Here is a 27,906-nt window from a genome sequence, read left to right as displayed (position 1 = left end):
TTGTGAAGGATATAAAATACAAACCTCTTTATTTTTATCAATTATAATATATCTCCTCTCTCTCTCTCTTAGGTTCAAACATATTCCTCAGCACCGTGTTTTCGGACACCCACTACGTTTTTCCCACAAAGTGAGAGTAAGATTCATACTGAATCAGAATAGCAGTTAAAATTAGTCTTGTATATCTTAATCTTCATATTTTGTAGACCCAAAGATCCTGTGCTCACTAGTAGCAAGAAATACTCAAATTTAAATTTCTCTTAATTTCATCGTACACACACACATGTAGGCCATGAACATTTCTTAGGCCTATGCGGTTTCTTCATAATCGTACCGATTAAGAATTACTACGTTCAGAATTTTGTTATGCGGTCAGATTGTATGTCTTTAAATAAGTTTTACAGTGAAAGTTATAAAGTGCTTTCATGATGATTTCCTCTGTACTGGGTGCACCTCCATAAGTTATAAGAGAACTTTATTACAAGATATTAAGTAACAGTAGCAATTTCCAAACGATTTGATACGGACCGTGTTCGTTCTCTTTTCTTTAAGCTTTGACTGGAATGGAATTGTCTGTGGAATTGTATTTGAACATTCTTGTGTGAAAGTTCTTATATACCTTACTTCTGCTTCTGTTCACACAATAAGATAAAATGCTTTATTGTGTTGGACACTTCAGAAAACTGCTGTCTTCAACGTTCGAAATTTTCTAAAATTGCAGCAAGGCTGGTTATATCATTCCTGTGAGTAAAAGTAGATTACATTTTATCGTAAATCTGTATGAGAAGGTAAAACATACAAAAAGAAAGAAATAATAGCAGAAATAAAAAATAAATTAATAGTATATTCAAAACGTTATCAAAATGTGGTAAATGACTTAAATGAGAAAATGAAATATATTTTTAAGCTGTAACAGGTTAAAAGTTGTACCCAAGTCAGGTAGGTCTAATTTAAAATACTTTAAGCGGGACTAATCATAAAATTTTATTTCCTTATTTTATAAAGAAAAATACTAGTCGGTCTTCCCACGGCGGAGAGAAGGAATAACCACTTTGAGACGCCCTGTGAAAGCAGAAACAGTCGCTGTGCCCTGATATTTGTGTCAGTACAAACTAAAACTTTGACGTGCCGTAATAAAAGCTTTGTGCTTTAGATTCAGTTGTTTGTTTCGTTCATGTCCGCCGCACGTCTGGAGTTGAATTTATTTGCCAGCAGACATGTTACAAATTTAAGTGAGTAAACAAGTTTGAGATAAAACTCAGTTTTCGGAGGCGAGCGTCGATACAAGCATAGAAGACAAGCCAGGACGCTAAAATCAAAACAGCCTTCAGACTTCAATTCACAACAAACAGTATGAGAACTTTGAACATACAATTATGAAGTTTTCTATAAACAAGGGTCTTCCATATACTGTCCACCCGCCCCGAGAAAAACCCCGCCACGGCAGTCGGTTCTGGTGAGGTGCAGGGGGAATATTTACTATCAGGTGGACTAGAGCATTGGTATTCAACCTCGGGTACGCGTACCCCCGGGGGGGAGAAATGAAAAAAATATTATTTTATGATAAACACTGAATAATCAGTAATGTAATTTATTTAATTTATTTTAGATGTAGATTATATACTATGTATAACTTGAATTATACACCAACAACTTTGGGGGTACAAAGTTGAAGAGAAATTATATCTGGGGAGTACGCGAACAGAAAAGTTTGAATACCACTGGACTAGGGGCTACTATTGGTGGAAAGTATGACACGCCAGAGAGTTACACTACTACACACAGATTGAAAACATCAAGCAGTTACGAGTAGCGTGTAGTGAGCGCACCTCTAATGTGTTCTGTGGGTGTTGTGATAATATTCTAGATTAAATCACTGTGCCACTGTGAGGTAATCTTAAAGCTATACCGATTTGAAAGCCGGTGTGCGATATCCCCTGAAGCGCGAAGCCCTGCCCACGACCCTCTGTTTTCAGATTTCTTCCTTTTGTGTATGCACTACTAACTGAAGTGACAAGTGAAATGAAACACGGTTCATAGGCTGAATATTATTAACAAAGAAAACATTAACGCATTGTGATTTATAGGCATAATGCGTAACATAGTTAAGACAAGGGTAGAATTTAATATTATTTATTCTCTCTGTATTTTACAGTCTCTTTCGTTCACTTTCTCTCACTTCTTGCTTTTGTACCACAAACCAAGCCCATAAATCTCTCGAACTTTCTTACACGAAGTCTTAGGTATAATTTTACGTCAGTTCTTCCATTTTACAGTGGATCATAATGCCAACTGTCATATAACAGAATAAAATTTATATATCAAGAATATAAATTATTAGAGGCGTCAAATTCATAACTTCAATCAATAAATTCAAAATTTCTGTAGCCACCGCATTCTACGAACTCAATTCCGGCTTATATTTCCAGTTAGAATCATAAATTTGAATTTGAATTCCCTCTTTCTTGTAGCCGCGAGGTGTGTGTGTGTGTAAGGAGATGCATCTGAGCATCTCTTTCTGTTCCAGTCAATCATATATTTTTGAGAAGGCATCTTTTAAAGTGAGGGGTAAGAAATTGGAGTAAAGGAAATAAGAAAGGGTGTGTTAGTATGAGAACGGGGTGGAAATCGAACTTAATCATTGCGATTTAAAGTAGGTTGAACAAAAGAGACCATTCTCTAACCTCCTGCCTACCATTCGATTATTGGCGGGATGCGAAACGTAAAATTGGAAATTGAAAGCCACGTGAAGTCATGTAAGAAAAAGCCCAAACGTCTCTGTTAAAAAAAAAAGGAGATGTAAGGGCGGGGGGGTATTAAAGTTGGGCTAATGGACTTTGGATTGGTGGAAGCACAAGAGGGTAGAATTCTTTACCTGTAAGGGTTGGGGTGGTAAAGAGTGATGAGTGTGGAGGAGGGGTTGGTGTGGCAGTCTCCTTTTGCGGATGCACCAAAGTACAGTCTCACTGAATGAAATAGAGTTTCTTTTACTCTCTTCTATGGCTCAGAAACTATTCACACTCTACTCACTACCGCCATTTTCCTGTCTTATTTATGGCATGAATTTATATCGTAGCCCATGCTTCGAAAACCATTTTGTTTCTAGATTAAATTAAATGTACATTAACTGGTGTTGCTAACAATGAAACTAAATTTGCGCCTGATACTTACGAACCTCGCCATATAGGGCTGTAGGAGACGTGAATGTGTAGGCTGCACCCTTATGGAAACTAATTTTGGCTCCAAAAGCTGGGTAGTCTGTACACGCTCTAGTCTAAATACCCTTCGTGCATTTATCAGGTGCCTATTGAGCTGAAGACTAAGTTAGCTCTAAGTATGGGCGTGATGCAGAATTGTAAACATCTGTTCTTGATGAGAATTGAACCCTGGTAGTCCAAGGTCTCTATTCAATCAGTCTTATAGGCCAACTCGTTTCTTAACGAATTATGGTAAGAACTATCAGGTTTATCACTGCCTGTCACGTGTTCGAATTACAAATATGTATATAAAGAATTGGATTTTCATATATCTTTCAAGCGTTTCTCATTTTAAGATGGCGTATTTTTAAGCGATAAAGTCACCAGAATTCTGTACGTTTCTTTAATAGCCCCATCCGAGATACGTGAGAATTTGGGCGTGGCTTAATTTTTAATACTAGTTAATTGCTCATCAAGAATGATGGGAATCAAATACGTAAAATGAACCTATTTAAAACTGAAAGTGAAGAATTTGAACAGAAATGTGTGATAACGCAGGAAATTAAATATGACAACGACTTTGTTTAAACGTTCTTATGAAAAGCACCATCTGGTGATCAGTTTCAATATCAAGGAAGAGTGGCGAAACAAATGTTTTATTGCATATTTACGTTGGAACCAATTCTTGTGTGAAAAGTGCATATTTTAATTTTCTTATTGTTACCAGTAAACAATATTTTTGCTGTCTTCTTTATTACAATTAAACGTCTGAAATTAACTTCCTTCGGATCTTAATACAAGTAACGTAAATTTTAAAATCCGCTTTCATTAAATTCTCAGATCGAATGCACACCCATATTTCGATGGAAACGAGTCACATATATCTTTTTCGAAGAAAGTATGGTTCTGGATATGATACGGGGTGGACGACCGGGGTTCGATCCCGAGCAGGGTCGGAGTGTCTATCTTTTAGCCTCCGCATCCAAATCGGCATGGTGGCTCACCTAGCGGGAACCACGTGAGTAAGGCGATGCCCGGGTATGAACCTGATCACTCTCCCCATCTAGTGCCGAGGTTAAGAACTAGTAGGAGCTACACCATCGTTCTCACATGCGCCGTTATGACGCCATCTTAATTAAGATTCTGTCCTGAAATTTTGTTTGGAGGGACTGATGGCAACTACAGAAAGTGATACCGTATCTTTAAAGAAGTGTCGGAGGGCAAAAAAATATTGAAGCTTTGTAATTGGAACATTAGAAGGGCGCCGGGATTGGAAGGCTGTTCGTAGTCGCATTTCTAATGGTGTTTATACTTCCTGAGTGTTCTATTGTATTGTTCTGCTCGTTGCATCTGTCCGTGTGTTACAACGCAAGAACGGTCGAAGGACTCCGAAAATTTGAGGTTCTCACGATGGCTAATACGAAAATGGCCGTCCTTTAGCTTCTGCCGACGTTTCAGACGAACTTTATGCCTTCATCATCAAGGCATTTCTCTTCGCCCTTGAACTTAGTTTTCCTAACTCCATTGTCCCATATTCTTTTATTATTTCTTTCTTTTATCCGTGCTACATACTACGTTATTTCACAGACTGCAACGGCTTGAAGTTCTGAGTGCGTGTTGTATTTTCTGCTCTTGTAAGCTGTCTCTGTACGTCGTCTTCTGTATTTTTAGTGTACACTAGGAGTGAGTGTGAACAACCATCAAACTATCAAACTGGCTCTCATAAAATACAGATGTAATATGTTTTTTGAGACAGTTAGTAATCTCATGTAAATAGGACATTATATTATAAATATAGAGCACCGCTTGGCAGCTCATACCGTACATCTCTGCCACCAAATTTAATAGAAATCGTTTCACAGAAGATGTAACTTACCATCATCTCCATTATGTATTAATTTAAGCACTTTATGGTGTTTATATTAAATTTCATCAGTTAAACACGTGTCCTTTCAAACGCTGATTGTCTGCATTCGAAACAAAGAAACAGATGAACAGAGACAGCCGTGTCTGTGCAGTTTCTGTGACACGAAGGGGTCATCAATAGATTTACAAATTTCAGTACGGATTGTCCCATGTTTGTGGTCTGCATGACCGGTATAATGCCTCTGCCTACACCAAATATTTTTACAGTTTGTGTCATGCAGCTAATTTGTTTTACAGACAAAATATACGTCGCTGGTGGATGCAGTCGTGGTAATATCCTAAACTCTGTGGAAGTTTATGACCCGGACACCAACCAATGGACGTTCGTTGCACCAATGATTTCTGGACGTAGTCATTTTGGTTGCGTCGCGTTCCACGGCTGCCTGTACGCCCTAGGTGAGAACTCTGGGCATTCTGAGTGATGCAACTCTATCTTTCTTACAGAACTTGCTATTGTGAAATGTTTTCCTGGTTTTCTTTGAGTCTCTGAGATTTTATCAACAACAATTTTCTCCTATTATTACAGAGTTAATTTGTCAGTATTTTTAAACCCCGATTCGTAGTTTTGATTACATTCTCCACAAAGAACACTAACTAACTAACTAACAACGCATAATCTCTTGTGGTATCTCAAGTAACGTATGATCCATTTTTCACACAGTCCTAGTGTTGAAGGTAAATATTTTTTTCATGTAACAAGGAAATTTCAGTTTGCCGTGCTGTTATCCCCAAACGCCGGTGGTTTAAAGCAGTCCCCTCGCAGTCTTTGCTTTCCGTCACTTGTTTGTGTAACGCCGTTTTGTACAGTGCGCCTTGTGCTGTTGTTGAACGTTGGTTTTGCACGCAGTTTCATGAAGCAGAAAACAGAAGTCAGGCGTAATTTCCTGATGCTAAAATTACGAAAATAATATTTTAGCCATTTCATCCTTAATTTCCTTCCTGGAACTAATATTAACACTGCAAAAGGGATTGAATTTTCTTCGTTGTATTTCATTCTTTCGTTCCTTTTAGGAATTACAAATTTTAAGATCGTAACGTCCGTTGGGTAAGACGGACGGTGCGTGAGGTATCGAAGTTACGAGAAATACAAACATCTAGAAAGTTATAACTGGTAATGTTGAAGATAAGATACCAGTTGTGATACATAGGCGTGAAAAGAAGGATGATATTAAAATGTTTTATGGAACTAAAGAATGTGGGAAGGGTTCAACTACAGGCGTTTGTGAATGAGGTAACGAATCTTGTGCATCCATAAAGGCCAAATATTTCGTGTCCAGGTGACACAGTAATAAATATCAAGACGGGCCCCACTTATGGGGGTAGAATAAGTTCCCTTTGGAAGATTTTTATATACTGTGACCTGTTACGGAATGTGTGTGTGTGTGCGAGCAGGAGGACACAATGAGACATCTCACGAGCTCAGTACGGAAAAGTACGACCCTACAGAAGACACGTGGACCGAGATCCCTGACATGAACATCTATTCATATGAACTCAAAGCAGAAGTGATCGACGACACGATCTTTGCCATCGGTGGATGTCTTAACAAGTGCGCCGCATATTTCGATGCCAAGGAATATCGATGGTTTGTTTCTTTGTTTGTTTGTTTCTTACCTTCATTGTATAATCACAAACTGTTACTTCCGAAAAGCACTAGGAAGTGAATCATTTCCGGTCAAAATAACCGCGATATTGTGGATGCAGCGCCGTGTAAAGTCGTAGGAACTGACCGACGTTTCAGAGGTTCTTACTGCTTACTCAGGGCCTTGAATACAACGCGCGAAAAGCGGTTGAGAGGAAGGGGGTTGAATGAACGCAGGCAGGGCGATGTTGCGGTCAAGCTGAATCGTTAAAGCAGAGGACAAATGACTATGTAATGCTAATCAGACGTAAGCTGTAACTACATTAATGAGAAGCTCTTAGAGTAAGTTTCTTTGATCAGTGGCACTCTCTTGGGCTGGAAGTTTCTGGCGATCAGCATCGCCATAATCTTCGGCTTTCATGAAAGTGTTAGGCCAGTTTCAGGTTTAACGACGCCTCTCTGTCTCATGTTCCCATTTCTGAAGGAAGTTTGTTTTAAAATGGCTGTCTCCTGCCATCTGTTAATGGAGTGAGTAAGCAGGTCCAAAAACATCCCAGAGGACAGATTTCTTCATACTTGTTTTTGCAAGTGCCAGATATCCAACAAATATTCATTCGATTTTGGTTTGTGTCTGTTTTACGTCCATCAGAACCTCTCCAGAACTGCTTTTGGTGGGACAAATTTTTTCTTTGAAAATATATTGCTAAAAGAGGGAAATATTGTCATGGGCGCATGTCTCAAACAAGACACGCTTATCTCTCCAAAGAAAGTGCGGGATTAAATTTATTATTCTGACCGAAGGTAATGGCTTAGTGAAGTGTACCAAACGTAGCTTTGCGCAGAACCTAGTCATTTGACAGCGCCCTAAAATAGATGTAATCTCTCCCTCCACTTTTATGTAATAAAATGTATAACGTTGTAATAGAACGTTTGCCGGGGATGTGTGTGCATGAGTGAGAGAAAGATCACGTGGGAACTGTTGAGTGTAGATAATACTGATGGATGATGAAAGAGGGTTTGTTTTCACTTTTAACATTTGAAATTGCAGGCACCAGGTGACAGACATGAATGTTTGGAAACCCACTCAGTCGATTTGTGTCATCAAGAACTTACCGAATGCAAGCGATTACGAGTACAAACACAGAGAAAATCAGTAGTTTGCAGTTGATTACAACCACGACGAACACATTAATTTTAATTACGTTACCTACGAAAATTATGTAGAAAACTAGGAATTGTTGTAGGAGCTACAAAAAAAACAAACTTGTAAAGGATGCGGAGGGGAGTGGTAGTGGCCTAACTTTAATAACAGTCCCCTGATTATCTTAAGTAACTGAGGGAAACGAGGAAAATGTCATCATAATTGCTGCTCTCTGAGCCACGTTTCTTGCCCATAACCTCCGGAATGAAAAGAAATGAATGCTAATCAACTGATCACGATATTTGGTATAATCAGGCTCTGGCTTGTTTTGGACACATTGCCCGTTTCATTAAATTGTGAAGCAAGTATTTTAATCTTTGTTTCGTGCATATATATAATAGCTTTAACATAAGAAATTTGAATAGTAGCCTTCTCGTGACAAATGAGAAGATATTTCGCTTTTATAAATAACAATAACTTATTAAAGAAAGAGTTTACACATTTATTTTGAACTTAAGTAAATAATGCTGTGGGATAAAGTCACATGTGAGAACTTCTAGTGGCTGAATTGGTCGAGAGCATTCTGCATGCCGTGAAACATTAAGACCCATTTTGTTTTTATAAGAGGAAATAAAGTGTTGCAAATTTTCTCTCTTTATCAGCCTTCCGACTGGTTTGGTGCGGTCATCCATTTTCGCCTATCTTGCGCCAATCTCTTCATTTCCACATATTTTTTACAGCCCACATCCTCAAAAATCTGCGTCACATATTCCAATCTTTGTCTCCCGCTACTATTCTTCTCTTCAACTGTTCCTTCCAATACCAAATTAAGCAATCCTGGGTGCCTCACAATATGTCCCACCATCCTATCTCTTCTTCTGGTAAGATTTTTCCATAGACTTCTTCCTTTGCCTATCCTGGCTTCCTTGGACACCTGTAAGAATAAGACGACTTAGCTCTCCTGCCTCCTTTCACTGTTATCAGATACAGAAAGTCTTACCAGGAAAACTAGGATAGAACTTGTGCAAAGAAGAAGGCTTAAATGATATGCTGACGCTGTTTGCCAGCCTCAGTTTGACTCCAGATCACGTAAAAATTTCGTAAAATACGTGGCGGACTCAGTCCGACATCGGGCCGCAAAGGGTTAAAGATAATGGCCATGCAAAATTAGTGACAGGAGGGCTTTCATGGCCCTTGGGTTCAACTGGAAAACCATTCTTTCCCAAGCGAGGGAAAAAATTGGACCGCCCTGATTTAGTTAATTACCTAGAAGTGCTTATTGTGCCTGTAACAAAAATCACGCAAACTTTTACTTCTGCCTGTAGAATTGTAAGCGAAATTATAATCTGAAAGTACGAAAATCGTATAACGACTCTACCTTTCATGCCCTAAGAAGTGACTTCAGCAAAATCCTCAAACTCTTTTTTTAAAAAAAGTATCAGTAAATAGTTCTAGGTCCTGGAGGATAATCTTGACATTACCAAAACAATTGATTCGGTGTGCTCTGATACTTCACTTTCTTACTTGTGTTTTCTGGTAATTTAGTATTGTGTCTGGTCCAATACGAAAGGCGAAAGCCATAAGTGGTCACTATCAGCATTTCGTTTACTGTTTTGTGCCCGGTTCAAAATTCCATGGTATCTAAAACGCAATGTTATTTTAAAGTTGTGTGTTCCTGTATGCAGAACAATGTCCGTTTCTTTCATACGTCATTAATTTTTTTTATTTTTTGTAGCCTTCTGTATAAATATTTGCGAAAACCATGGGGATTAAACAGTATGATAATTTTTTAGTTCACATGAAATAACTTTATGTGGAAATAATAATTATTTAATAAATATGGACAACAATTAAAATACGAAAGCATTTGCAATTAACACAGTTTTACCTGACCATCTTAACTCATGAAACAAAACGTAAGATAAGACGTTACGTATAGATCCATATCAACAATGTGTAAATATAGACCGTCAACAATGGTCAGCTGTTATATGAACTGCGTGCATTGTTATGTTACCTAAGAAAATAATTGTTACGTCATCTGTTTACTCGACATTGTTGTGTTACATTACTGCCGTCAACAACAATGGTCAGCTTTTATATGGACTCCTGCGTGCATTGTTATGTTACCTAAGAAAATAATTGTTACGTCATCTGTTTACTCGACATTGTTGTGTTACATTACTGCCGTCAACAGTCCACTTTCTTTATTGCGGAAAGAGCTGAGCTGTGAATCGGTTGTAGAAGAAGTGCGTCGTAGAGTAGATAATTTTGTGCTGGTAAAACGTTTTAGAATATCACAAGTACTTATATAAGAATTATTAAGAAATCTATTACTGCGTTTGTGTGTTGCGTTGTGCTACGTAGAGATAACAAGATGGATGACTATGAAGCTAGAAGAGTCCATAAAGTAAAATTTATAAGAGAGTACAGAAACAGCAAAAATATAGAAGCATTAAATGAAAAACCTGAAGTTCCCAAAAAAATACCGAAAACCAATGTTGAACGTATAAGGGAATATAGAAATCGCGAGTACCAATTATTGCAAGTTAATGCTTCAACATCATTGACAAGTACACGCGTTCCTACAAGAATCGCACAACCAAGGTATGACAATGCAACAGAGTATTTTCATAAGCATTTTAAGAAAAATAGATTTGGATACGCTTGCAATGTATGTGATCGGTTATGGTTTGAAAAATATTTGAAACAAGTTACTGATAGCCATTTAGATATATTGGGTACGGTGTTTGTAAGTGAAAATGTATCCCAATTTAAGGTATGCACAACATGCTGGCTATCTTTAAATAAACAGCAAATACCTGTATTGTCTAGGAGTAAAGGATTTGTAAATCCACCATACCCCACTGTTTTGCCTCCTCTAGATTGCATAATCGAAAGATTAATATCTCCTAGAATTCCATTAATGCAAATTAGGAGGTTTGGACATCAATTGGGTGCAATTGCAATATTCCAGTAGATGTTAATAATATGGTAACGCTACTACCTAGAGAATTGGAAGATTATTACAGTTTCAAAGTCCATATAAAGAGGAATTTGATTCACGAATCTATCTGGTAGGAATTGTGAAGAAAGAAACGATAGAACTTTGGCTTACTTATATGTTTAATACTCCATTGTACAAACACTACAAGATTACAGTTAACCATGCATTTTGACGTAAATACATTTATACGGAAGGGTCATTGGGCAAAATAGTGAAAGGAAAACGTGTAAGATCCATATCAACAATGTGTAAATATGGACCGACAACAATGGTCAACTTGCGTGCATTGTTGTTATCTAGGAAACTTGACCAATTGGTTGACCAAGTGCTTTAACCACCCCGAAGGAGGGGTTAGTTTAGTTTCTTCCTCAAGATTGTAAAAAGCAACCAACCCCTTCCTTTAATTGTGTTTATTGCCTAAATATAATTTAAATACGAAATCCTATATTCTCCCGAACTTTCATGAGGAATTTCTGTGGGTGTAGCAATTCTTTGTGTATACCGAATCTAAGAATTTACTTTACTATTTTTATATGTTTTAAGAGATGACCTTTGGTTCAAATAAGTGAGAAAACGATCAATTTTATATTCAACCCGCGTTAGCCTTGCATGCCTAGTGTGATAATCGAAAATGACGACCTAGTGTATGTTTTGATGTTACAGCCCAGGTCCCAGTCAGTTGCAGGACGTTACCTGGGATCCAGATGCGAATACAAAAGCAACCACTCAAGGTAAGTACATCATTTTGAGGTAAATACATCTATACGGAAGGGTGGTTAAAACACTTGACAAACCCTCCCTTCGTGGGAGTTGGTTGTGTTTTAATATATTGAGAAAGAAACTAAACTAACCCCCCCCAAGAGGGGTTATTTTATTGTCTTACACAAGTGTTTTAACCGACCATTCCTTGGGGGGGGGGGCGGTTAAAACACATAACCAACCACTTGATCTATATTCCAGTAGATGTTAGTATTATGGTAACGCTACTACCTAGAGAATTGGACAATGATTACAGTTTCAACGTCCATATAAAGAGGAATTTGATTCACAAATTTACCTATCTGGTAGAAATTGTGAATATAGATACAATAAAACATTGGTTTAATTATTTGATTAATACTCTATTGTACAAACATTACAAGATTACAGTTAACGATGCATTTTGACGTAAATACGTCTATACGGAAGGGTCATTGGGCAAAAAAGTGAAATGAAAACGTGTAAGATTCCCGAAGGGGTTAGTTTAGTTTCTTACTCAAGATTTTAAAATCTTGACCAACCCCCCGAAGTCAAGTTCAGCTACCACAAACCCAACTCAAGCGTAACTAATTCAAGTTAAATAAGCAAAGTCTTAATCAAACTTTACTCAATTGTAAAGCATGTATAAAGGAAATATTGAGAATAAAGCCAATATATAAACTTCCTTTCCGTATAGACGTATTTACGTCAGATTCTCCGGAACCGTGGTTCCACTGTCAATTGGTTTGTCTTCCTGTCTCTCCTATATTTCGTGTCATATTGGAATGGATTCACTCTTGGTTGACAGGCAGGAAGTCCCCTTTAACTGTACAGCCACATTTAATTTTAGTAAAAATAACTCAAGGCAGTGGTGTCCAAATTGTTTGGCTCATTTGGCCAGAAGGGCTATTTTGTTTCCAATTTTATATAAAAGCTGTCCCGCTACACGCCATGTTGTCACTTGGGGGAGAAGCTGTAGCTCCTACTCATTCTTAACCTCGGCAGTTGTTCGGAGTGCGACTGGTCTTTCTTACATTGGTCCATGGTTGGGACCTGCTTTCACGTACTTATCACACAGATGCTGTAACGAACAACTATTTCATGAGCAACCCATTGTTTGCAGTTTTAGTCGTTAATGTTGTTTCGCTCGGCATGAAAAAGACGGTTGTATTAACAGTAGACGCGGAAAAGTTATTGGAAATTGAAATTCCTGAGCTTGTGCATGGTATCCAACGCAGAAAATGATCAAACCTTGCATCCCTATCGGGTTCAGTTGTTCTACAAGTGCATGTGTGTAACCATTCCGTGTAAACTTCCTTCAAACACTCTTGTTTAATGCAGTTTTATCTTCACTGCCGAAACAACCTTCTGGTTTGAGACATTTCGATTGCTCCCATGATAAACGTTTTAAATGGGCTGTATAACTAGTCTGCTCGCCATTTGGGTTTCATATTGCGTGTTACTTTTTTTTCTATGTTAACACGGAATCCTATATTCTCTCGAACTTTCATGAAGAAATCCTGTGGGTGTAGCAGTTCTCTGTATATACCGAATCTAAGGATGACCTTTGGTTCAAATAAGCGAGAAAACGATCAGTTTTATATTTAACCCGCGATAGCCTTGCATGCCTAGTGTGATAATAGGTAATGACAACTTTTGATGGTGCCTCTACGTTAATTGCTATTAGCATAAGTTAAATGTGTATTTACCTAATGTATGTTTTGTTGTTACAGCCCAGGTCCCTTTCAGGTTTTTGGAGCGGCAACCGCCGAAGGTAAGAACATCATTTTTACATTCAGATCTTTTTGAAATTCTTTTGTTTCGCCTTTAGAGTCCAGCGGCTGGCGGCTGTTAATGCTATAATGCCCTTCAATTTCCGTAAAAGATGTGGAATTTCTTGTCTAGTTGAGGTGCTGTTGGTTTTGGAGTTTAAATATTGTGGATTTTAATCATCCCAATTACTTTGATAAAGCACTTTACCGGGTGATATTTTTTTAGTCTACTGCCCGGACATGGATACAGAAACAACGAAGAATAAGAAGAAGAAGAAGAAGAAGAAGAAGAAAAGACAACCGTTAACCTGTTTCCTAAATAATTTCCCAGTATCAGACAATGCGTCTTGTTTACTCAGCCACTGTTCTGCAGTGTTTGTCGCTACGAGCAAATGTTCAGCTTAATGAAAACTAATCCATCTTATCGGTTCACTTTTGGAAGGGAACGTGCGTTTCTGAGCAGCAGAAGTTAAATCGTGTGTTGGAAGATCACTCGAGCAGAAACCAGCATCTCATGTCTCACCAAATGACTGATTTTGTAAAAGATAGTTGTTGAGTGATGTGTTTATGAACCTATTGATAATAGTAAGTTAGTAATATTACTAATAAATTGCCATGGAGATTCAGTAAACTATCCTCCCAACTTGCGGGCCTCGAGTCGTGTTTCAGTTCGGGTTGCCTTTGGAGGGATTCCCCTCCTAAGACAGCTGTTTCAGGAGCGAAGTGGGCTCGAATGTTAAGCCCCCTTCACATTTAAATGCCATTGTTGAAACACGTGTTGCTAGGGATATTGTTAACAAAAGTCCCAAGATTGTATTAACAAACATGTTTTAGAAATTTCAACATTGGTGAAAGAATGTTATTAAGATTATCAGTTGACATGCCATCATTAAACAAGTTACGACATAGAAACAAGCGTAGCTATAGTACATGAAAGAGCTCCAGTTTGTTTGCCACCGTTTTAGAAACCTGCGCACTAGTTTTAATAGTTGCAAAGGTCTTGCAGTATCAGCAGAGAGATGTGAAGCCACAGTACCGTCTTAATAATATTTGTTTCGTAGCCCAGAATCTTAATAAAAATATATGGATGCTAAGAAGTGGGGTATATATTCTGAATAATAATTCTAACACTTTAATTCTCTTGAAACATCGACATTATTAAAGCATTTCAGGGAACTATGAAGAATTTTTATTTCGGTTTTAGAAGCCTAATTATCGACGAATCTCCCTCTTATTATCTCCCTTAAATAGCAGATTAAACCCGGCGAATGCTTGCTATTATTGAGTGCAAAATATTTTATCCTCCCGTCTCATACCAAAAGAAAATTAAGATTAAAATGAACCAAAGCGTAATTTTGCCAGTTGTGCCATATGAGTGCCAAACGTGGTCTTACACTTTGAGGGAGGAACATAGACTGGGGCCTCTGACAACAGAGTGTTGAGGAAGATCCATTTTAATATTATCCCAGGAACACATAGGACTCTCAATTGACCTTTTCATTTCAGGTCTTCCGATTAAAATGTCGTATTTCTTGTCACTGCCATGTGTACTACATGCCCTGCCCATCTCATCAACCTTGATCTGACAACCTACAATTTAATAATTAGTGAAGAGACATATAAAGCTTCGTATTATGCAGTTTTCGCCATTCCCTTTGCAGTAACTCTCTCTCAGGACCAGATATTACCTCTCAGTCACTCTCAGTTTATGTGCACACGCGTCAGTATAAAGGAAAACCTGTAACAGCGATGGACTGTTTTTCAGGAGATGGAGTCAAACCAAAGTGGCAGCCGTTCTCAAGATGGCGACAGGTGCACGTGCACCAAACCATTGATCCTTCTGAATGAGCTGAGAGAGAAGAACGTCTTGTGTGACGCGGTGTTGAGGTTGGACGACGGTGGCTTCTTTCGAGTCCACAGAGTGATTCTGTCGATGCGCAGCGAATATTTCAGGTTTGTTCATTTACTGACGTGGTTGAATAAAACGTGAAATAAGGACACAAGAGACGTCAATTCGTATGTGAAATGTTTTATCCTCTTTGCTGCAGAAACCTGTGTTTTTATATGGCTATTTGTCTTTTGTTATTTGTTCACTGTCATGAAATCTCACGGCGGTGAGGAAGAAGAAGAATGTCTTCTGGACGTTGCGCCGTAGAAACTGAGTGGCGTTTCAGATCTATTTACTGCCTTCTTTCCTTGATGATGGAGGCAGTAAGCACCTCTGAAACGTCCGATAATTTATACGAGACAACACGACTCAATATCCTAGAAGACATACGTGGTTTGTGTACTAATTTTTAAGTCCCGTTGTACCAAGGTGACGGTCAATAGATCTGGAGGGAGAAATAGAATCCATTTAAAAAAAGTCTTGGTTTTAATACATAAAGACGACCGACAAAGTCAAGAAGCAAGTTGGTAATGCATCACGCGTCACGCCATTGTCCAGAACATTTAAGGCTGCTGTGTGCTGCTCTGTCTGAAATATAATAAATTGTAACAAAGAACCTCGCGAGAAATATTTCATTGGTAGGAGAAAATCCTTCGAGAATTTGTGCATACGTTAATTTGCTTGTGTTTTAAATAAAGATGCGGTGCCTTCCTGAAATAAGAAATGAATTATAAACGTGAACCATTGCTTTCGTTTTCCAACAGACGTTTCTCACGTCATGTTACAAACTGTGTTCCTCTTCCAGTTTTCCGTCAATCAATCCTTTCTATTTGTCTTGCAATGAAAGCCCTTAATTTGTAATATAAAATTGTTTGCTGACTGGTGATCACATCTTAAAGGCCGCGTAGAAACATCGGCTTTTCTTTTAAATTTATTGTCGGGAAAATGTTTTCACAGAACAAATAGATTTCATAATACGAAACTGATCAATCAGTGGAATGTACAGCCTGCGATGCGTATTGAAATATTTGTGTTAATTTGCTGGTTTTCTTTAAAATTTCTGTAGTAGTTGTTATATCCTCAGATATCTCTTGAAGGAGTCAAGGGTATGTAGGAAACGAGGTGACCATTCTTTATTGTAATATGTTCGCTGCTTGCTATCCGGTTTGTAAGTTACATTCTGTTAAGCCTACGCGCACTTTTCACCCTCTCGCAGTTAATCTGGTCCCATTAGTACACATTCTGGGAGTTTTTGAAGTCTTCGTATAACAAAAATTCATCCACCACATTGACGAAAGGATATTTCATTTGGCTACGTGAGTTATAAAAACTTAAAGTTTAGAGCATGACTTGTAATTTTCTGCTCGTCGTTTCTCCAAATCGACGCCTGCTTCGTGACGTTTCAGGACCCTGTTCACGACAACACTGCACACTGGAGAGAAGACTGATATTCTCCTCCACGGAATTAGTTCGGACGTGATGACTCGGATACTGGATTATGTTTATTTTTGCGAGGTGGACATCCGCTCCGACAATGCGTGTCAGCTGCTCGTGGCGGCTGACTTCTTCTGTATTCCGGACGTTGCTGAACTCTGCCGCGACTTCCTCAAGGTCAAGATGGACGCCGACAACTGTATCGGAATCATGCAGTTGGCAAGGTAGTTGATGTTCATATGTAATTTGCTGTGACGCCAGCGAATCACCTTTACTCAAGAGAGCAGCCGAGTGCCGGGTCGGAGATTAAAACCTCTAACTAAAGACTGGGCAAATTATAATGCGTGGGCAGGTTGTTATTAATGTCTCTGTAATTTAAACGTTTCTGCACAAAGTAAAACCTCTGTTAATCGACCCTCGATTATCCGATTGCCGAATTAAGAGACCGAATTTCTACCAGATCGGTTGCGATAGGTTTCCACCGGCGAGAGTGTTTAAAGCGATGTCCACGCGGTACAGTTCATTGATCTGAACTCACACCCATATTTTCCTAATTGTTATGATCACTTCTGGACATTTAGAGAATTGGTTAGTATCGGGCTGGTTCCCATATAAGATGAACCACTACCCCTTCTTGTTCAGGACAACATAGCAAGGAAATCAACTGACGTCGGCAGAATCACACCAGAACCTCGACTTCATGCGATGGACAGAATGATTGATAAATTCACTATTTTAGTACAGGGACTCCCTCGAACAGCGCCCACGAGTAATTTTTGCCGTCCGCTTGTGCGTACGAAACGAACGCATCATCCGCCGTCGAGGAAAATCTGTATTGGGAATCTACTTATTTGTTCATATCCATGACCACGTTCCCCTTTCCCTCGCTAATTCGACCCGTGGTCCCCCCCCCCCCCCAATAGTCCGGTTAAAAGAAGTTTCATTGGATTAACACACACAGTTAACACAACGTCGTTTCGCCAAGGTTAATGCCAGAATTCAAAATTCTACACTTCTGATTTCACTGTCTTCTTCACTTGCGTAAGCCATATCCTTGTTTCAACCTATAACCTTATCACGAGGACGAGCGGGCATTGCCTGTGATTCTTCATAGCCGAAAACTTTCTATTTTGCCACGGTTAAACGGAGTGTCTCTCATCGTTGCCTCTCCACGTGTCTGCTCCCAGTCTCACTCATTCAGACTTCGAAGGGCTAAGGTGAAAGCTGAAGGCGAAATACTGTGGTGTGCAAATAGTTGAGAATCTTGTTCTTCCTGCAGTGTTTCTATATGTCAGAGTCCGAAGGAGATCGATTCTGAGTGGCTCTTACCCTCGCTGTCGCAGGTTAAACTTATGCGCCGAACTTGAGACTCCCGCTCGTCGCTTCGTTTTGCGCCACTTCGTGGAAGTGTCTCAGCAGAGCAAAGAACTGCTGGAACTGCCTGTAGAGGAGCTGCAAGCGATAATCGAGTCCGAGGAACTGGTCGTGGAGGACGAGAAAGTTGTGTGGGAGTGCATTCTCCGGTGGATCAACCACGACTCGGACAACAGGAAAGGTCACATCGCGGACCTTTTGAAGGGCGTCAGACTGGGACTACTTGACGCAAAGTTTTTCGAGGAGAAGGTCAGTATTCCCCTGGATGTTTATGGGAAGTGAAGCCCGCATTTTCAGTTCCATTTTCACACGTGTTCATTACCAATTAATGCACGTGTCAGCCCGTCTGTCTGTCCGCAGTTAAAGTTCGAGAACGTCTAAACGGATGTTGGTTGGATTTAATTCTTGTGGGCTTTATCAGAATCTGTTGATACATATCGATTCTGGCTAAAATCTTAAAATATCAACGTGAAAAATACACAGTTATTTGAATGCCGTTTTCCACGCAAAATTTGCTGCATAAGATATCTCCAGATTGCCTTAATTTCCATGACTGAAATAACTACCTGTGAAATGCCGCTGGTAACACGCTCGCATATGTGTGTGTGTATGTGTAAAACAATTATTCCATTCGTCCTTTTAGTCAGATATGTGGGTTGAGTTAATAATCGAACTTTCTTCATCGTCTGTAAGTTTGACAGTCCGTCTGTGCTACAAACTTTTATTCGAGTCTCAGCGTTTATTAAGATCCGTTGCGTGTTTCAGTTCAACTACATCATTCCACATACAAACGCCATTCAGCTTGAATAGGAAAATCCTCAACAGATAAATCACGTCTTCTGGAGCAGCGTTCTGCTTAACCAAAGATCCTACTGCCATAAGAAGCGTATCTTAGCTGCTATAACAATTTCACGCATCTCAGACAATCTATAGAGTCAACCCGAGAACACTTAGCATGATAATCTTCATCTGATTGACCACATAGGGACAACAGATATTGGAAAAGTGCAGCAAGAAAGCTTCGTTCTATCTCCGAGAACAAATTACTCCAGGGGCTTCAAACTCATAGACTGCTTTAACATTCTGATATTTTAACCGTCATCTCACATAGCAGGAATACAACTTATGATATTCTATCTTCCATTTCAGCACGTGTTTTTACCCGAGAGAAATGTTTCTGTTCTAGATCAAATGCCCTGAGATTTCAGCCACTCACCTCTTACGAATACGTGTGAAACAATCGCACGGATTCATGAAAATGTTAACTGCGTCAAATGTCTTTACAATTTAGCATTCCTATCTACTAGTTTCGAACACTTAAAAAGGACCAATTGAGGTCGAACATGCAATGGCTCTTAATAGACACTCTGTTGTGTTGACTGGCCTTCAAACCAACCATCAACATGCAGCAGGTTGCCTCCTTGGAACTCGAAGCAACTAATTGTCATAATTTTCTTTCGATGCTACTTAATTTTGACGATTAATTAAAGTTATCGATTCAAAAAGAATGTGGTGATCGCAGAGTGCATCTCGCACGGGAGAGACGAGATAGAAATTACATTTTTGAATGTGACTGAAAATGCAACCCCATACTGAAGTATTTAACTTTCGGTTGAAACGCATTTCAATAGATTTCTCTAAGATCGATTTAATCTTGATTTCGCATCTCTCCACAACCTGTGCATTTGTTAAGGGCGTCGTTACATAAACCAAAATACATATTATCCTGTATTCGTCATTGTCTATTTCGGTGATTTCCCTACCAAATTATGTGTAAATTTCTTGTCTCCTCTGCAATGAAATATGCCATCTCTTCCTTAAAAGTTTATAAGGTCCACTTTGAACTGTTCAACAGGTATCAGTACATCCGTACGTGACGGAAAATTCGGCGTGCAGACCCGTGATCAAGGAGACGCTCACATTCCTGGACGACGAGAAAAGTTTGACGAGGAAAGAGAAGGATTTCGTGACACCAAGGATTGCCCGCCCTCGATATCGACCGGACATTCTGTTTGCTATTGGTAGGGGTTGGAAAGTAAGATATAGAGATGTGATCGAAGCGTACGACGCACGAGCTGACCGGTGGACTGTGGTGAGTTCCACGCATTTCTACTCTTACCGTGTCTTGTTATATGACGCTTCAGAGAAAAACTACTTTTCCTGTTTTTTGCTTATTTTTTCTAAGTAATTGCTTATTTAAGCTTAATCACAAGCACCTCGTTGCCTCTTTATTTCGTGATCGTTTATTTCCATTACAGTGAACCCTTTTTTAAGTTAAGCTTTAAAGACATGAATTAAAAAGAATAAATAAATAAATTACACAGGTGCTGAGTCTCGTGTATACAATGTAAGTTTCAATAGGAATCGACGAAGGATATAAAGTTTGCCTTAAATACCATTTGCAATAAGCGTCGTACATCAACTGACATATCAACGTGTCTGCAGATTTTAGACATGAAACGAAGTCATCGTTGATCGTCAGTGGCTTTCAACATAATAAATGAAGCACTGATCAATGTCGATGCTGGTCATCTGCGTGGTAATGCCTCTTGAATTAGAAGGCTTTGGGGTGAGGTGGGGGACGTACTGCCTCCAGCTTTGCGTCGATGAAACCCAAAACACCAACATCTGTCTAAAGAACCTGAAATGTCAGCTGTTGTTCAGAAATTAATTCTACATTTGTCTGTCGTACTTGACGAGAGGTTCTCTTTGTGTCTTCCTGTTTCCTCCGTGTCTCATAATTCCACCATTGCTCCAAGTTAATTTCTCACGGTCTTTGTCGAGTGCGGTATGCGCGGCCACCCACCACGGTGTAAAAATTTCGGTCTTCTTTTGGAGGTTGCATCTGTGCTCCGGTGGTTGGTCGCTTGGACTCTAAAGTAAGGACTTCACATCAGCAGGCTAAGTGACCCAAAGAAACATAAAGCCATAACCTGTCGTTCCTGCAGGTGGAGGAAGTCGACTCGGTCGGTCCGTATTTGTTCCAATGCGCGGCAGTAGTCGGTTTCGACATTTACGTCATCGGTGGTACTGGTAGGTGCCTTGCAGATTTGAACACATGCCGCTGCTTAAACGCTGTTACGAAGACGTGGCGCGAGGTGGCGCCTATGCATGAACACAGGTAAGATGCAGCTTGGTAACTAAGGAACTCGTTTGAACAGAGTCCATTAATATAAGCTAGTGGTCGCTATGTTAGTCAAGATAGAAACGTGGGCAGAGGCTGTAAAATTGTACCATTCACAAACAGGAGTATCGTACAAAGTGTGAATAGGTAGGAGGACTTTTGAGACAATGTTGGTTTTAAGAATACGATTTGCTTGTTAATTCATTTGAATTATGATTTAACAATGACGAGGGAACAATTGCGTTCTGCGAGAGGAAATGCATCTGAATCAGCAATAAATGAGCATAGCAGAGCGTGTACTTTTTATCGTTTCAGATCCAATTTAATGGTGGCAGTTCTGCGAGGTGCAGTGTACGCCATGGGCGGTTTCTATGATTGTCTGCGTCTCAGTACGGCGGAAAGATACGACTGCGAGACAAATCAGTGGTCTTTGATCGCTCCCATGAAGACAGCGCGAAGTGATGCAAGTGCGGCTGTGCTGAATGGTACGTAAAAGCTGTGAAACAGTAGTGTATGGATTAGTACAGAAGGCGAGGCGTTTGTCTGTACGTGTGTAACAACGCAAGAACGGTCGAAGGAATCGCAGGATTTGAGGTTCTCACGATGGCTAATACGAAAATGGCCGTCCTTTAGCTTCTGCCGACGTTTCAGACGAACTTTATGCCTTCATCATCAAGGCATTTCTCTTCGCCCTTGAACTTAGTTTTCCTAACTCCATTGTCCCATATTCTTTTATTATTTCTTTCTTTTATCCGTGCTACATACTACGTTATTTCACAGACTGCAACGGCTTGAAGTTCTGAGTGCGTGTTGTATTTTCTGCTCTTGTAAGCTGTCTCTGTACGTCGTCTTCTGTATTTTTAGTGTACACTAGGAGTGAGTGTGAACAACCATCAAACTATCAAACTGGCTCTCATAAAATACAGATGTAATATTTGTAGTTTAAATGCGTCATGTTTGTGCTTAATTCAGTAATATATTTTTATTTATTTCCGTCAGTACACAAACTTAGTTGTTAAAATTGGTGTTATTAAAGCTAAAACTTTAAAATTTGGCGCTTATCATCGCTATTACGATGTTACAATTTTAGCGCTCATTATTTTATTTCACAACATGTTTCAATGCAACTGCATCATCTTCAGCGATGATAAGCCCCAAATTTTAAAGTTTTAGCTTTAATAACACCAATTTTAACAACTAAGTTTGTGTACTGACGGAAATAAATAAAAATATATTACTAGATGTAATATGTTTTTGAGATAGTTAGTAATCTCATGTAAATAGCACATTATATTATAAATGTAGAGCACCGCTTGGCAGCTCATACCGTACATCTCTGGAACCAAATTTAACAAAATTCGTTTCACAAAGGTTGTAACTTACCATCATCTCCATTATGTATTAATTTAAGCACTTTATGGTGTTTATATTAAATTTCATCAGTTAAACTCGTGTCCTTTGAAACGCTGATTGCATTCGAAACAAAGAAACAGATGAACAGAGACAGCCGTGTCTGTGCAGTTTCTGTGACACGAAGGGGGACATTAATAGATTTACAAATTTATGTGGGGAGTGTCCCATGTTTGTGCTCTGCATGACCCGGTAGAATGCCTCTGGATACACCAAATATTTTTACAGTTTGTGTCATGCAGCTAATTTGTTTTACAGACAAAATATACGTCGCTGGTGGATGCAGTCGTGGTAATATCCTAAACTCTGTGGAAGTTTATGACCCGGACACCAACCGATGGACGTTCGTTACACCAATGATTTCTGGACGTAGTCATTTTGGTTGCGTCGCGTTCCACGGCTGCCTGTACGCCCTAGGTGAGAACTCTGGGCATTCTGAGTGATGCAGCTCTATCTTTCTTACAGAACTTGCTATTGTGAAATGTTTACCTGGTTTTCTTTGAGTCACTGCGATTTTATCAACAACAATTTTCTCCTATCATTACAGAGTTAATTTGTCAGTATTTTTAAACCCCGATTCGTAGTTTTGATTACATTCTCCACAAAGAACACTAACTAACTAACTAACAACGCATAATCTCTTGTAGTATCTCAAGTAACGAATGCCCCATTTTTCACACAGTCCCAGTTTTAAAGGTAAATATTTTGTTCTAGTAACAAGGAAATTTCAGTTTGCCGTGCTGTTATCCCCAAAAGCAGTCCCTTCGCAGTCTTTGCTTTCTGTCACTTGTTTGTGTAACGCCGTTTTGAACATTGCGCCTTGTGCTGTTGTTGAACGTTAGTTTTGCACGCAGTTTCATGAAGCAGAAAACAGAAGTCAGGCGCAATTTCCTGATGCTAAAATTACGAAAATAATATTTTAGCCATTTCATCCTTAATTTCCTTCCTGGAACTAATATTAACACTGCAAAAGGGAGTGAATTTTCATCGTTGTATTTCATTCTTTCGTTCCTTTTAGGAATTACAAATTTTAAGATCTTAACGTCCGTTGGGTAAGACGGACGGAGCGTGAGGTATCGAAGTTACGAGAAATACAAACATCTAGAAAGTTATAACTGGTAATGTTGAAGATAAGTTACCAGTTGTGATACATAGGCGTGAAAAGAAGGATGATATTAAAATGTTTTATGGAACTAGAGAATGTAGGAAGGGTTCAACTACAGGCGTTTGTGAATGAGGTAACGAATCTTGTGCATCCATAAAGGCCAAATATTTCGTGTCCAGGTGACACAGTAATAAATATCAAGACGGGCCCCACTTATGGGGGTAGAATAAGTTCCCTTTGGCAGATTTTTATATACTGTGACCTGTTACGGAATGTGTGTGTGTGTGTGTGCGAGCAGGAGGATACAAAGGGATATCATCCGAGCTCAGTACCGAAAAGTACGACCCTACAGAAGACACGTGGACCGAGATCCCTGACATGAACATCTATTCATATGAACTCAAAGCAGAAGTGATCGACGACAAGATTTTTGCCATCGGTGGACCTTTGAACAAGTGCTCCGCATATTTCGATGCCAAGGAATTTCGATGGTTTGTTTCTTTGTTTGTTTGTTTCCTTGATTTTATAATCACAAACTGTTACTACCGAAAAGCACTAGGAAGTGAATCATTTCCGGTCAAAATAACCGCGATATTGTGGATGCTGCGCCGTGTAAAGTCGTAGGAACTGACCGACGTTTCAGAGGTTCTTACTGCTTACTCAGGGCCTTGAATACAACGCGCGAAAAGCGGTTGAGAGAAAGGGGGTAGAATGAAAGAAGGCAGGGCGATGTTGCGGTCAAGCTGAATCGTTAAAGCAGAGGACAAATGACTATGTAATGCTAATCAGACGTAAGCTGTAACTACATTAATGAGAAGCTCTTAGAGTAAGTTTCTTTGATCAGTGGTACTTTCTTAGGCAGGAAGTTTCTGGCGTTCAGCGCTTAGATTGTCCGGAAACAATTTATAAGCAACGACATTTCGGTGGAAGCTGTGCTCATAGCTTCTAGCAGTTTTCAAATCTACCCAAAGACAGAGACCCAAAAGTAAATATATATATATTTTTAAGAAAATGGATAGTTTTTTTACATAAATGCACCGACATTCAAATTAAGTTTCTGTTAAACTTATATTAAAAAAATTATTTATGGTAGAATACACATTCCTTCGAGAGTTATATCATCTCCTGTTGAGCTACATATTTTCTATAACTGTGTCAGTGAAATGTGATAAAATTGTCTTGAGTGTAGATAATACTGATGAACGATGAAGGAGGGTTTGTTTTCACTTTTAATATTTCAAATTGCAGGCACCAGGTGACAGACTTGAATGATTATAGATACTCTCTGTCGACTTGTGTCATCAAGAACCTACCGAATGCAAGCGATTACGAGTACAAACACAGAGAAAATCAGTAGTTTGCAGTTGTTTACAACCACGACGAACACATTAATTTTAATTACGTTAATTTCGAAAATTATGTAGAAAACTAGGAATTGTTGTAGGAGCTACAAAAAAAATAAAAGAGAAATATTGTTTGCAACAAACAAGGGAAATTATTTTTTCTCGTTATTTTCTGCACAAGAAGTCTTGTTGAAATTAGTTACTTTACAGACGTTTAATTTTAACATCCATCAACACATAGCAGTTTCACCTTGCGTCTTGTATTAAATAAATCCACTTATGGCGACATCTTTCGAGTTACGAAACCGTATTCATGGGATTAGGGGAAGAGTAAATATACTTGCTACATTAACATCGTTAAAAAAACGTCATTACGAAGGCAGCACACTGAGAATTTTGTATCGATTTCTGATCTACGTGTGATATTTTAAAGAAATTGCACTTGCAAATTTGGCCGAGTTTCCAGCCTCCTCTACAATGGCTACCGGGGTCCTTTCCCGGAGGTAAAGACGGCCGGGGAGTGATGCTGACCACTCACCCCCATCTAGTGCCGAGGTCAATGAAGAGATGAGCTATACCCCCACTCACCCCAAACGCCTACATGGCGTGTAGTGGGACAAACTTTACTTTACTTTACTTTACTTCCCCAATATACCGGGTAATTGTGCCATGTGCCTGGGGAAGTACCAACCTTTTCAAATTCCATGAAGAAACAGACTAAGCTTTCAATTAACAGATGTATTTATTTATTCACGGTATTTTCTACGGTACTTTTAAGTATTTTAATGAATAGGCACAAAATATTACTACAAAATACACAAAAATAGGACTTAAATTTAGTTAAGGTACCTACGGGTTAATAGAAAAATGTGACAATTCTAATCAAAGGGTGAACTGGAAGCATGTTTCCGAGATAAAATCAAATACAGAATCAGCTTAACAGATCATAAGGCGGGGCTGAAAGAAGACTTTGCGCCGTCTAACTGCCTGGTACCTGGGCAATACCGCACCAGAAAGTGCCATTAATCGAGACGTGGTTAACATAAAACATTATTTATTCCCGCGCGAGCCCATTGTGTTACAAGACTGCAGACTCAGAAGAACAGAGTTTCAAATTAAGGAACAAGAACACAAGGTACACTTTCCGTGCAATCTATTAACTTTAAAACATAGAAGAGAGAAATGAGATATTTCTTTGCCACAAGTAAACGACGACAACTCCAACAGCCATAACAGCTCGAGACTTTTTCAACGATGGCACCAGAGATGTCAGTGCGAACATAGAGCGCTCATTTCATTCGTTTGAAAGGTAATTTGAGTGGCGGCATCCCCTTAAATGCCGTGACCCCCCCCCCCCCAACTTTCTGTGTTGTTAGACATTGAGATTCTGATCGTTTACAACGGATATTAGAAGTAGTTTTAAGCATTTGTCTCACCGTTTCCCTTTGGTTGAATGTAAAAGTACACACTATATTCATAATACTTGAAAAAGAACAAAACAATGCGAAGCAGTTTTACATATACTTAAAGCGACTTAATATCGATTTTGGATTATCTGAACCCCAGTGTTCTTGGACAGAGACTTCAGAAGAAATTAAGGCCCTTAGAATGTTTGATAGAAGAATGATTAGAAAAATCTGTGGTCCCATAAATGAAGGAGAAAGCTGTGAAACGAAACTAATAAGGAGACAGAGGATGTATTATATTGTAACATTTATAAAATCTCTGAAAGATGGCGTTGACATAAAGGAAGAAGGAAGAGCGATAGACCAAGAAAGAGACGGAGAGATGAGACTGAAGAAGATATGAAAATCATGGGAATACGAAATTGGTATAAAGGGTCTATGGGCCATGGGGAATGCAGGGAAAAATCACCAAGTTAAGAAATCCCGGGTGCTTCAAAATGTGTCCCGCCATCCTATCTCTTCTTCCGGTAAGATTTTTCCATTGACTTCTTCCTTTGCCTATCCTGGCTTCCTTCTGGCCGCGGTAAGCGGGTCGAAATGATATTTAGCTGAAGATGATTGTCTTCTTGCGCCATGTAGTGTGGTAGAAGTTTGCAGAAGTTTTGGAAGTCCTTGCTGTCTCCAACATCAGAGACCAGAATTACATTTGACTAGCAAACATCGACTTTGGCGTAGTTATTTATTTTCCTTTGGATTTTCAGTATTATGCGTACTTTTATCTGTTTATCTGTTAATTCATCATAATTAGCAGCACCAACTTACGTCTTTATTCATTATATTTAATAATGTAGTTTACGATAATTTCACTGATATTTTAAGAATATTGTTTTATTGTTTACCTGCAATTAATAATTTATGCCTAGTAAGATGCCATTGATGATTTCTCATTCTGTGCTGCATTCTTGTTACTTTTCATTGCATCTCGAAGGGAAAAATGTCTTCGAATAAGCCCGGCTCCTTGCTAGAACTACATTACTAAGCTAAGCGCTACAAGGATTTTTCTCGACACGAGTCGAGAATCGATTCATGAAAACAATGCAATCAACTGGGAAAAAAGGGATCTGGTAGTGACAGTTGCGATCTGGTTTGTCAGTGAACACAGTGCTTTAATGTATGTTTTGATGCGGAAGAGGGAGCTTTGAAATTTAAATCCGCGAATAACGCAAGAAGACCGGAGAAAGGTTAATTCCAGGATTGTAGCAGGGTTGCCTGAGAAGCAGGGAAATTTCGGCTTCGGTAGGTAGCATCAACATTACTGTATGTGTTGCAGAGCTAAATGAGGACCGTGTAAATTAAGGACCTTGTACTCTGAGAGCAGGGTCGTGTGAAAGTTGGTTGGGGGGGGGGGGCATTATCATGCTTGCCCCAAATCCCGTGCCTTAAAGCTGTCCTGTCTTTT

General features: G+C 39.2%; 1 protein-coding gene across 3 annotated transcripts in view; it reads left to right on the top strand.

Annotated features, from left to right (window-relative positions):
- LOC110835906 (kelch-like protein 10) overlaps nt 1-25,187 on the top strand; it is a 101,212-nt gene extending 76,025 nt beyond the window's left edge. The window contains exons 1-12 of one of the 3 annotated variants that reach the window (XM_087353884.1): nt 10,054-10,453; nt 11,517-11,584; nt 13,325-13,365; nt 15,129-15,316; nt 16,658-16,909; nt 18,029-18,308; nt 19,915-20,151; nt 21,008-21,180; nt 21,499-21,668; nt 22,852-23,010; nt 23,997-24,189; nt 24,947-25,187. In XM_087353884.1, the coding sequence (XP_087210010.1) occupies nt 10,224-10,453; nt 11,517-11,584; nt 13,325-13,365; nt 15,129-15,316; nt 16,658-16,909; nt 18,029-18,308; nt 19,915-20,151; nt 21,008-21,180; nt 21,499-21,668; nt 22,852-23,010; nt 23,997-24,189; nt 24,947-25,055 (2,100 nt within the window). In that variant the 5' untranslated portion in view covers nt 10,054-10,223 and the 3' untranslated portion in view covers nt 25,056-25,187. Of the gene's footprint in view, nt 1-10,053; nt 10,454-11,516; nt 11,585-13,324; nt 13,366-15,128; nt 15,317-16,657; nt 16,910-18,028; nt 18,309-19,914; nt 20,152-21,007; nt 21,181-21,498; nt 21,669-22,851; nt 23,011-23,996; nt 24,190-24,946 lie in introns of those variants that run through there. The other 2 variants (XM_087353885.1, XM_087353886.1) reach the window with 2 other exon arrangements.
- Nucleotides 25,188-27,906: the final 2,719 nt, after the last annotated feature.

This window comes from Zootermopsis nevadensis, unplaced genomic scaffold, assembly GCF_977971745.1.
Source record: "Zootermopsis nevadensis isolate Lab colony 2312 unplaced genomic scaffold, Znev_1.0 Znev_ptg000022l, whole genome shotgun sequence".
Classification (NCBI taxonomy): domain Eukaryota; kingdom Metazoa; phylum Arthropoda; class Insecta; order Blattodea; family Termopsidae; genus Zootermopsis; species Zootermopsis nevadensis.
This window is presented reverse-complemented; position numbering and strand designations above follow the sequence as displayed.